Consider the following 11972-nt stretch of genomic DNA (forward strand, 5'->3'; position numbering starts at 1 on the left):
CTCCTAAAATTAAACTTAAGAGAAGCCATGATGTAGTAGTAGAGCATCCACTTTGCAGACAAGTCATAGGTCCAACTCTCTGAATCTTGCTTAAAAAGGACCAGGTAGTAAGTGAAGTGAGACAGAATCATAGAGTTGGAAGGGGCAATACAGGCCATGTAGTCCAACTTAATGCAGGATCAGCCTTGATGTCTGTACCTGGGAGAGCCACTGCCAGTCAGGATTGATAATAGTAACCTTGACTCAGTATAAGGTACCTTCATATATGTTCCAACTGGGATAATATAAAGACGTTGGTTCTTGTAGGTTATCAGGGCTGTGTGACCGTGGTCTTGGTATTTTCTTTCCTGACGTTTCGCCAGCAGCTGTGGCAGGCATCTTCAGAGGAGTAACACTGAAGGACAGTGTCTCTCAGTGTCAAGTGTGTAGGAAGAGTAATATATAGTCAGAAAGGGGTTGGGTTTGAGCTGAATCATTGTCCTGCAAAAAGTATCAAAGGTAATGTGCTAATCATTGTCCTGTAAGTATCAAGATAATATGCTAATGAGGGTGTGGTATGTTAATATGGAACCATATATCCTGAAGTGATCTGTTAATGTGTGAAATCCAAAGCTAATCTGCATGGCTATTGTGGACTGTAGTATTTGTTAGTCTGGAGGTTTTCAGGACAGGAAGCCAAGTCTTATTCATTCTTAAACTCTCTTCTTTTCTGTTAAAGTTGTGCTGATGTTTATTAATTTCAATGGCTTCTCTGTGTAATCTGACAAAATAGTTGGTAGAATTGTCCAGTCTTTCAGTGTCTTGGAATAAGACCCTGTGTCCTGTTTGTGTCAGTCCATGTTCAGCCACTGCTGATTTCTCAGGTTGGCCAAGTCTGCAGTATCTTTCATGTTCTTTTATCCTTGTTTGTATGCTGCGTTTTGTGGTACCGATGTAGACTTGTCCACAACTGCAAGGTATACGGTATACTCCTGCAGAGGTGAGGGGGTCTCTTTTGTCTTTTGCTGATCGTAGCATCTGTTGTATTTTCTTGGTGGGTTTAAACACTGTTATGTTTTTTCAAAGGTTTCTCCATCCTATCAGTGACTCCTTTAATAAATGGCAAGAATACCTTTCCTATGGGAGACTGTTTTTCCTGAGTTTTCTGATTTTTGTTTGGTTTAATGGCCCTTCTGATTTCATTTCTGGAATAGCCGTTTGCTAGCAGTGCGTGATTTAGATGATTAATTTCTTCCTTGAGAAACTGTGGTTCACAGATCCATCTTGCACGGTCCATTAATGTTTTGATTATTCCTATTTTCTGTCGGGGGGTGGTGGTTGGAGTTTTTGTGTAAGTAGCAATCCGTTGGTTTCCGGTAGACCTTGTGACCTAACTGAAAGTTTGTTTTACGGATGACAAGGGTATCAAGAAATGGGAGCTTACCCTCAATTTCCTTTTCCATGGTATTCTGAATATAAACACGGCTATATTTATCTTCTGTGCTGTCATATACGGCATCCATTTGTACTGGCATACACAGAAGAATGCTATGTGCTATGAGCCGTTCTGAATTAATCCTGGTTCTTATCTTTATAAGCAGCTTACATTATTTTCCTTTCTTTTTATTCTCACAACCACCCTGTGAGGTGGGTTAGGCTGAAAGTATGTGACTGGCCCAAAATCATTCAGGGAGCTTCAACAGGAAGATGGGGATTCAAACCTGGGTCTCCCACACCCTACTGTGAAGCTCTAACTGCTATACCACACTGGCTTTCATTGGGGTGGCTGCTGTTGAAGAGCAGCAAGCAGCCAGACCTTATTGAGTCATGCAGTCTGTTGGTATCAAGTCTCCCAGTGGTTACTGCCAGGCCTAGAGTGTCAATCTGCAAGCGGAGCCCGGAGATCTGCTGGAATTACAACTTTCCAGATGACACAGAGCCTTGGAGAAAATAACTACTTTGGAGGGTGAACTCTATGGCATTATATCTTGCTGAGGCCCCTCCCCTCCCCAGGATCCACCTCACAATCTTCAGGAATTTCCACTCTGGAGTTGGCAACCCTATCTCAGGCCTGGCCCCAATGAGTCTTCCCTCAAAAGCCAAAACAGGCCTGGAAAGAACCCTGCTCCCTACCCGTCTTTTACTTGAGAAACTGAAGCCTGGAATGCTGGAGCTGCCTAGCAACAGCCACTGGGGTAATCCATTTCTTAAAGCTACAGGATCTCCTTTTAGCTTTTCGTACTTTTTGAACCCCCAATGTATTTTTTTTTTAAAGATTTCCCATTTTCCTGCAAACATGGGGACCTTTTGAGGTTTGTAGAAAGATCTGCCTTGCCTATTCACAGCTCCAGTCACCAGATTTCGGTATCTTCAGATTTGGCTTACTTGGCTATTGTAATATAAGATGTCTTTTGCCTTAGCAGCCAATGGCCAATTTAGTGGCTCACCCCCATAGACAACTGTGTATTCTCTGGGGTCCAATTTCAGCCAGTCCAAGAGCTGTGGCTGCAACTCCCCCAGCTCTTCAAATCTTTTTAAAATAAGGGGTGTATTCGTGAACCGCAGCCCGGCTGCCTTTAAAAACATTTTAAAAGAGATTCAGCCGCGACCTCCAGCGGCTTTCTCCGTTTTTGAATTCCTTGTCGCGTGATCCAAGACACGTGTCCGAGACAAAAAAAACATTTCGGTCCTTAGGATTTGCTCTTTGGTATACGCATTCACTGTATCCCGAGTAATCGCTAACGGCCCGCGAGCTTGGCCGTTAAATGACTAATAGGTGGGAAGGCGGCTCTTCCACGCAACCGCAACGGTTTTCCCAGAGCAACGGCCCATCAACGCCAATGCTGGGAGCTCCAATGAGAGCGACGTAACAGTCGACAAATCGTCACACCAACGGCCCTCAAGCCCCGCCCAATGCTTTGCATTGTCCCGCCCCCTTCCAGCGTCCCCTTCGCCATCTAAACAATTCCACGTCTACAAATGACGTCTCACCCGGAAGTATTCTGTATCGGCGCACGGTGGACGCTCATCACTTCCGGGTTGTTTGTAACCCTCCTCCTCCTCGGCCACGCCACAGGTAGAAACCGGCTCGCGCAGGTGTTGGTCGCATCCGGGGTTCGCGCGGGTGAGTCGCCGGCCTAAGGGCGCTTCCACTCGCCCTTTTAAACGTTTCCGTGACGCGCGGGGCCTGATCGTTACGTCGCCCTCCCGTTTGTTCCTCGCTCATTCCGTGCTCTTTTATTCCTCTCAGCACTTGGCGGTTGACTCCCCGTCAAGGAGATGATGTTAAGTGGCGGGCTGGGCCCTGGTGCCTTGGCGGGACTGTGGGGGCTGCTTCTGTTGCTGAACCTGGATTGTGCCGCGCGCGCCTCGGAGATCACGTTTGAGTTGCCAGACAACGCCAAGCAGTGCTTCTACGAGGAGATCGTGCAAGGCGTCAAATGCACCCTGGAGTTCCAGGTAAGAGCGCAATTCCTCTTCCAAAGCACATATACAGAACCATGTTCTCCTGGCAGGCAATTGTTAACATGGATTAAAAAAAAATATCCTTAACTTGATCATTAAGGAGCAGGTGATTTTCCATCTACCCGCTGTTTAACTCCTGTAAATCTTTTAAGGTGCAACAATGCAGATAATCTGCAAATCTAAATGGGTGCCTCACACTGAGATATTGCTACACCTTTGTTCTCATCCATGTGCTTCCTATCAATATTATCCACAACATTCCATGTCCACCATCTATACAAGGGCTCACCAATCTTTTCTATAATTATAGTTACTTTTCAGTAATTAAAAGCACTGCCAGCTACTCTTTCCCCCCTACCCTTTACCAAATTTTATTCTGCACAGAAGCAGAACGTGGGATGTAATTGTAGAGCAATGTAACTGTAGCTGTCTGTTAAAAGAAAAATCCTATAAAATAAAAGCTTTTAAAAAAACTCTTAGAAGAGATTTCCCCCCCCCCCCGGCTTTTTAGTGACAGTGTGTGCTGCTGGCTAATTGCCTATTGGATACCTCTGATCTTCATTGACTATCTGGTCATACAGTGTTCTTGTTGTGCTTTTGTATTTGGTTAGATATATGCAAATGAAGTGAGTAGGGCAATTTGTATGAGTTTAAATTTTCTTGCAGATATTCCTTTAGATCAAGGATGCTAACTATTTGCTGGAGTTTAGAGCACCTTGGCAGTTTCAGATCTGCCTTGCTGTTGGTTGGTGTTCTCTTAAGTGGTAACAATTGCCTGGCAATCCATGCGTTCTGGCCCATCCTGAATCATTTGCTATGTAAGAAGAAATGCACTAAGCACTTAGGCTTGATAGGTTTGAATAATATGCACAACCTATATTCATGTAGCCTGATGAAAGCATACAAGTTGGAGTATAAATAAACAGGAGTCTTGTGGTAGCTTGATTTTGACCACAAAATATGCAGCTCTATAGAAAGAGGTATGCATACTATTGCATTGCACTATTAATAATCCACCTGTCTCTAAAAACTAGTGGAGACATTTGAGTTGGTTATGTTTGTAAAATAACCTTTTATGTTAGCTCTGTAAAGCCATGTTTTTCTGAAAAGGTTCCAGCAAGTTCAGCCTAATAGTTCAAGGAATACATCTTTCTTTTCCATACAGCTGAAATGATGAATCATCTCATTGTGCAAGTGAAACAAAGGAAGCACTTACCTTACACAATTCTTTGAGGCACATTGGTACTGTGAAGCCATATAACCATGTCCTGTATTTGATCACATCAGTTTGTCATAATGTCCGTTTCATCAACTTTTTCCATTCACCCTAGTGGTTCCCTAAACTTTCTACAAATCCATTCTCTCTCTGTCTCTCCCCGTTCAAAAAGGGCAAGAGTCCAGTAGCACCTTAAAGACTAACAAAAATATTTTCTGGTAGGGTATGAGCTTTCGTGAGCTCACTTCTTCAGATAGCTCATACCCTACCAGAAAATATTTTTGTTAGTCTTTAAGGTGCTACTGGACTCTTGCCCTTTTTGACTACTGCAAACAGACTAACACGGCTACCCACTGTGAATTATCTCCCCGTTCAGTTTGAGTAATACTTCATCATTATCCCCATGCAGTGTATGGTGACCGCTTTCACTAATGTATTGGCATGAACATTAATAGCGGTAGATTGAAACGGGGGTTTAAATTCCCTGCCTGTGGCTTACAGTCACCCTGTGAGGAAACCAGGAAAACCACACACGGAAGGACTGCCATTTGAATTGCAACAGTCAACCAGCTCTCTATCTGTATGCCTGGAAAGAAGCCTTCACAGACAATACACAGTTGACAAGATCACTGGGAGAGCATTTTGAATCCTCCTATGAGACCGCACAGGCAATGCTAATAGTGCTGCATGTAACATGTATCTATTGTTGCCTGTATGAATGGAACAAACCTTTTGTCAGAGAGCAAAAGTTACAAGGAAGAATGGAATCTACAGCCTCACAGGAGGTGACCATGTGAATTGCCTGTTCGCTGGTTTGGAAATGAGAGAGGTGAACCAACTCCTCCTGTTCTGCAGAGCAATTTTCTGACCGCAGAACCAGGAATACTCAGAAGAGAAATTTATCATGGGGCCTTTGTAGTTCTCCAAGGGCTTAGTTTGTGATACTCCCTCTTGCCTCTTCTCCACTGTCACGTATAATATGTTTCCAGCCATATACAGAGCTGGAGTAGTATGGGCACAGTTCAGAAGTTGCCTCAGATTCCTTCTCTGGCCATGGACTCCTAAAAAAGAGGGCTGCGAAGACTAGCATGCACACATGTGATGTAGTGTGATGCTGTAATTGATCAGTGTGTGTAGGGAAAATACCAATATTGTCACTCAGTCTGCACTCGTTGTGCCCAATATTCCCGCACCTTTTATTCCATTCAATTATATCTCCATGTTCCTTGGATTGACTGGCAATATCTGGCTGGAAATGTACCAGCACACCTTATTAGTTATCCACATCCCTCTGTTTCTTGCAACCCAGCTATGTGGTTTATCACACCAGTAGTAATTGGGCAGAAGAAGAGTATGGGCAACCGTGATTCACTGAATCCTGCCTCATTGCTTATGCCAGCACTCGTGTGGCTAGACTGTAGGCACAAGATGGAGAACTTCAGCCCTGGAGAACCCACTGCTCATTCTCTGTATGTTTGCACAATCGTGAAGTAACAAAAGTGTATGTCACTTCTTACCTTGTATCCTCAAGAGGAAAGAGACTCATACTCATCTTTGCTGGGTATGGTTGCACCTGTTATGTTTCTATTATGCAGGTTTCAAAGCCATATGTGTTCTGTTATAACAAAAAGGTGGCAACCCTGCATAGGAACAGCTTGTTTTCCACTGCTTGCTAGTGCTTCTGGAAGTCTTGCGCTTCATGGCATGGATGGGAACACGCTTGCCTCTGTGCCTGTTGACCAGGAGAGGCTGCCATATGTCCTGCAGAGATATAAGAGAAATTTGGGGATGGTAGTGACAGATGGTTTTTGTAACTATGACCTCATTAGATGCTGTTGAGCAACTGAGCGAGGTGCTGCCACTGAAGTGTTTTCTGGTTATGCAGATCTTAGCCTAGCTCCCCACTTTTTCATTGGGTGTGCAGTTATCTGCTATTCCTGCTAATGCCTGTCTGTGTGGTTTCATTTATGAGGAAAGAGTATTTTGCTGTCAGGACAATACATTGTCTGCAGTCTCTGCATACTCCCCTGCTTGTTTCCTGGCTCTGACCTTGCAAGGAAGATGGTCAGAAGTGGAGTGCCAACAACTCTCACCAGTGAAGGTGGCTTTGCTCACTATAGTTCTCTGTTGTGCGTAGTAAGGGTTCAGCTGTTTTGGAGGTTTGGGGCCCTTTGTGCAAACAGCATAGTTACTTAGTGTGTGAGACTACTACCGCCTATTGAGTAAAGGAGGGCAATTAAGACAATACAGCTTTTCCTAATGTGGGTTTATTGATCGAAGTGGGAGATGCTTTCTAGCTATTGATGTTGAGTTTTTTGCACACCATTTCACTTGGGATAGAGCAGGGGTCGGGAACCTCCAGCCCAGGTCTGGCTCGTGAGATCATTTTGTCCGGGCCCCCGTGCTGATTCCAGGAGCTCCGGGGCCATGCCGCTCCAACTCTCGCTAGCTAGGCTCTCTCCTCGGCAGTTCGGCTTTGCCAATTGGGTGTTTGTGGGGCCCTTTCTCCCAACTCTCCTCTCTTGCTGGAGAGACTCACAACTTCTGCCCAAAAAGTGCGCTTGGCCGGAAGCCCCCCTCCCCTTTGTCTCACAGGCTGTATCCAGGTGAGTGGGTGGCGTGCCCTGCTCCTCCAGCTCAGTGGGCCCCTACGCGGCCCTCCCTTCGCTCTCCGACTTAAAGCTGCTTGGGCGCCCGGAGCTTATGCCACCATCTCCCCTCTCGCCTGCCTGCCGCTGGCCACTCCCTCCGCCGGCTCGGTGGGCCCCTACACGGCCCTCCCCTCGCTCTCCCCCGGCCGAGGACAAAAGGTAAAGCTGGCTTTCCAGCTATGCCAGCCTCAAACTTTCCTCCCCACCCCCCTAGCTTGCCTCTGACCCGTGCAGCGGGGTGATCTGGTGAGTGCGTGCATGCGCAAGAGAGATCCCCGTTGTGCAGCCGGGTGAGTGCGTGTGTGTGTGTTTGTGCAGGAGAGATCCCTGGGCAGCTGGGTGACTGCGTGTGTGTGTGTTTGCGCGAGACAGAGATCCCCGGGCCGTTGTGCAGCCCAGTGAGTGTGTGTGTGTGCGCGAGAGAGAGAGATCCGCGGTCCATTGTGCAGCCCGGTGAGTTCATGTGTGTTTGCGCAAAAGATCCCCGGGCCGCTGTGCAGCCCGGTGAGTGCGGGGGTGTGTGACAGAGAGATCCCAGTGCGGGGGTGTGTGTGTGTGGGGGAAGCCTCCCTCCCTCCCTTCCTTTTCCTTCTTTCTTTCCTTTCCTTCGCTATCCGACTGAATTGCAAGTTATATACTTATCTCAGAATAAGCAGGTTTTTTTCCTGCCTGTGAAGCCACATAAGCAGTTTGGCTTGGTCCATGTACTGCCGGTCCAGCAGGCTTACTTCGCCCCAAACCGTCAGGTTTTCACTCTCCTGCAATTCTCCCACCTGCACTTCAGGCTCCGGAACCCTTTTTCCGGGTCTTTTGTATACCGGCTTCGTCAGTGCTGGGAGTGTGCGTTCTTCGGCGGGAGGACTGCTCACCGGGATTATTCTTTTCCCTGCTTGGATTTCACTCACTGAAGCAAGTTCGCCCAGCGTTTATTTTGTTCAATTGAGACTTTTTATTTAGCTTAAGCATATTGTGTATATATTGTGTAACATTTGGCTTAGAATACATGGTGATTTGTTTCAATATGATTAGATTGTGTGCCATCAGTGCTTACTTTGTTGCTTAATTCCAATTATTTAAGCACAAGGTTTTCTTTTGAATACTGAACCTCCCGGTGATGGCTAGAGACCTGGCAAACCTAGCCTCTCCCCCCCCCCCCCGCCCACGCGCCAGGAGATCTGCACCTGCTATGGCCCCTGAACGAAGTTATAAGTGTGCAAATGGCCCTTGGCAGGAAAAAGGTTCCCCACCCCTGGGATAGAGGAAGATAGAGTTTCAAGAGCCTTGTTTGGTCTCCTCTGCCCCAGTAAGCCCCCATATATTTGAGAGGTTTTTTTGTCTATGGAATCCTTCTTTGTAATGAAGTGGAAGTTTCCAATAGGTGTCTGTGCTTGGTGTTCTAAGGCAGAGTACCTACAAGGGTTTTTGGATAAGATGTTCGTGTATTTGTTCTCCTTGATTGTATGGTTTGTGCAAAATGCCTGATGTGTTTTCTTCCTGGGGCTGTACAGTGATTTAGGATATTGGCTAGTTCAGGAGTCAGTGTAGTTGGGTGGGGCAGTAATACTGGCTCCCTCCTTGACTCCTGTAGGAGTGTATTTACTCAGAACCCATTCTACTATTTTATCTTTATATTGGTAGGGGGCATGAGATCGAGCCCTGGAAGTTGTGGGACCTGGGGAGATCAGGGTATCTCAACCTTCTCAGTTGTAACTCTGTCTAAATATATTGAGTTTGTTCCTTTTGACATTCTACAGAGGAAGGAGAGGTGATCTGTCCTGGTTTCTCTTCTCATTGCAATCTGCCCTGATCTGATTGGCTTTTTGTCTATGAGGGTTCCCCCTTCACTTGCAGTCTTTTTTCAAAAGGGGCTGCTGGGGGAAAGGTAAAGTAGGGAAAGATCCGCTTCTGTCAGCTGGCTGGTTATAGGGTGCAACTCATTCCATTTTAATCTTCAGCTTTTCTTTGGCAATTTTACTATAAACAATGTTTGTGCAAGCCTTTAATGAATGTAATCTTCTTTTTAAACATCACATTAGAAGTATTTCAGGTCAAAAGCAGGACTCCTGCTTGTATCATGTTAGAAAGACTAGTAGAAGCCATGGTACCAGACTGATTTGTGACATGTATGTAGATTAGGCCAAGTATCTTAGGGTCTCCACTTGGATGTCTCCTGTTAGTTTTTCCTTGGTTTTCTTCACATAGTTTGGGGCTGTTAAAGTTGAAAATTTTAATACAACTGAATAAAGCTGCCCTTCATCTCAGCTATGCTGATTTCTATAAAAATTACTTGCCGGGGCTGTGTTCAATGTTCTATAAACGTGCTTGCCATGTTTGCCAGGAATTATAGGGCTTCTGATTATCTAGTGTGCCCCAAACCAGTTTTCTTTGTTCCACAGGTGATCACTGGAGGACACTATGATGTTGACTGCCGCTTAGAAGATCCAGATGGCATTGTGTTATACAAAGAGATGAAGAAACAGTATGATAGCTTTACTTTTACTGCATCCAGAAATGGAACATACAAATTTTGTTTCAGCAATGAGTTTTCTACCTTCACACACAAAACCGTGTACTTCGACTTCCAGGTTGGAGATGATCCACCTCTGTTTCCTAGCGAAAACAGAGTCACAGCACTTACTCAGGTAGAGTTGCTTTTTACTTGTTTAAGATGTCTATTCTAAATCATTAGGTTTCTAGGGATGGTTACTTGAGTGCAACACATACATTGATTATTACGTCATACTAAGTGGTGTTTGATAGTATAGTGCGTTGGTATGCTTCAGTTTGTTGACTTTGTGAACATTTTGCAGTGATGTAGGTCCTGGTCACCAAAACTGCTGGAGGGATGGTGGTGGGTCTGTTTTCCCTTGGCACTTGAGGCTGCTCAGCTCTTACAGCTAATTACTACAGGTTGGATCTTGTGATACATCAGCAGAAGGTGCTGATACATGCAGGCTTTTACCTTGTTCCCCTTCCCCAGAAGTCTTTTCTGACCTTGGGAAAGTTGTGGGACCAGGTTGGACTAATAATCATGTGGGAAGGAAAGCTGCAGTGTAAGGGGTGAAATCACCTTGCCTGCATCTTCTGTCAGAGGAACTGTGATGACAGAAGAGAGGAGAGGATGATTTTGCCCCTTTCCCCCTTATGGGCAGTGCAGTTATTAGATCATGTGGGTCCCGCAGTCTTGGAAATAATCTTTCCCAGAATCAGAAAGGACTTCTGAAGAGAATAGAACAAGGGAAAGGTCCTTGTTCCTGGTTGCCCTGTGGTTCCAACTGTTACTCTCTTGTCAGATTCTTATTCTGCAGGAAATACAGCCAGAGGAAGAAGAGAGTGTTCAGCATTGCAGTCAGTCACCCTCTTGTCTGCATAAGTCACAGACTTCTGTAGCTGTAATGTTAACTGCAGCATGAATTAGAGGATTCACTAGCTGTCAGATTTTATAATGTGTTCACCACAGTGCAGGAAAGTGTCCAGTGCCATGGCAAGAATACAAATGTGTGCACATTATAACAGGAACATAAAATGCAAAAGCATTATTGATGCAGTTGAGTATGAATATATAAGCCTTGAATGCTGATACGACCTATTAAAATATGGGTGTTTTCATGCTTGGGAACACCTAATTATTGGCATTTTGTCTACTCCAACCACTGCGGAAACATAATTTTAAGGTTATTGCTTTCTGATCTAATGGGAGAAGGGTGAGCATCTGGACCAGCACTTTACCTACAGAGAGAAAAATACTCTTGGATAACATGTCCATGCCCTTGTGCTGTTCAAGAAATATTAAGTGGTAAATCCAGCTATAAGCTAAAGTCAAAGTGTATTTGATTTGTGTTTTCTTTATCCTTAAAGCTGAATACGTTCATATCAATGCAAACAATACTTAGATGAAGAAACTATGTAGTCCTATCAACAGTTGTTGATTAACGGTCAGAAAATAAAGCTGAACTAAGTTGGAAAACCTAAGCAATTGCAAAAGTATATTGTCCAATGGGCAACTGATCATCAATATTGTCTTTGTCTTTGTCCAGATGGAATCTGCGTGCGTGGCAATTCACGAAGCTTTAAAATCTGTCATTGACCACCAAACTCATTTTCGGTTAAGAGAAGCCCAAGGCCGCAGCAGAGCAGAAGATTTAAACACACGGGTGGCTTATTGGTCAGTAGGAGAAGCCATCATTCTCCTTGTAGTTAGTATTGGGCAGGTATTTCTTCTTAAAAGCTTCTTCTCAGACAAAAGAACCACCACAACCCGTGTTGGATCATAACTCATGTTGAGAAAATACTTCAGATCCACTGTTCCTTTGTAAAATACTGTTCTTCAAATAATTTCTAGTTACAGAACAATTAAACATGGAGAACATTTTAAATATCTTTAGCCTTCCCTCTCTACTAAAAGTTGCAAAATACATGTTCCCCAAAAGCTGTGGAAAAAGGCAGTGTTTTATTTGTAATATATGGATTTTGTCCTGTTTATGTCTACACAGAGATTTAACTTAAGGTTGCTACATTTTTTAAAAAAAACTAATGAGACTACATGTTGGGAGTATAATGCTTTAAAATATTCTTTAAAATGTTGATTTGGGAGATGATATGAGAAGTGGATGGCAGTCTGATTTCTCAAGAAAAAAGATATGGGAATAAAACAAAAGTGA

General features: G+C 44.5%; 1 protein-coding gene across 1 annotated transcript; it reads left to right on the plus strand.

Annotated features, from left to right (window-relative positions):
* Positions 1 to 3258: 3258 nt before the first annotated feature.
* On the plus strand, positions 3259 to 11972 carry TMED7 (transmembrane p24 trafficking protein 7). Its single transcript, XM_056848575.1, has 3 exons — positions 3259 to 3438; positions 9708 to 9953; positions 11349 to 11972. The coding sequence occupies exons 1-3, from the start codon at positions 3259 to 3261 to the stop codon at positions 11583 to 11585; spliced, it is 663 nt and encodes a 220-aa protein (XP_056704553.1). The 3' UTR covers positions 11586 to 11972.

This window comes from Euleptes europaea, chromosome 4 (genome assembly GCF_029931775.1).
Source record: "Euleptes europaea isolate rEulEur1 chromosome 4, rEulEur1.hap1, whole genome shotgun sequence".
In the NCBI taxonomy this organism is placed as follows: Eukaryota; Metazoa; Chordata; class Lepidosauria; order Squamata; family Sphaerodactylidae; genus Euleptes; species Euleptes europaea.

What these genes read in the sequence shown, in the direction of transcription:
- TMED7 (XM_056848575.1), top strand. Translation starts at nt 3,259, where the DNA reads ATGATGTTAAGTGGCGGGCTGGGCCCTGGTGCCTTGGCGGGACTGTGG. An exon ending in AATGCACCCTGGAGTTCCAG is followed by an intron (nt 3,439 to 9,707) that starts GTAAGAGCGCAA and finishes TTTGTTCCACAG; the next exon opens with GTGATCACTGGAGGACACTA. An exon ending in GAGTCACAGCACTTACTCAG is followed by an intron (nt 9,954 to 11,348) that starts GTAGAGTTGCTT and finishes GTCTTTGTCCAG; the next exon opens with ATGGAATCTGCGTGCGTGGC.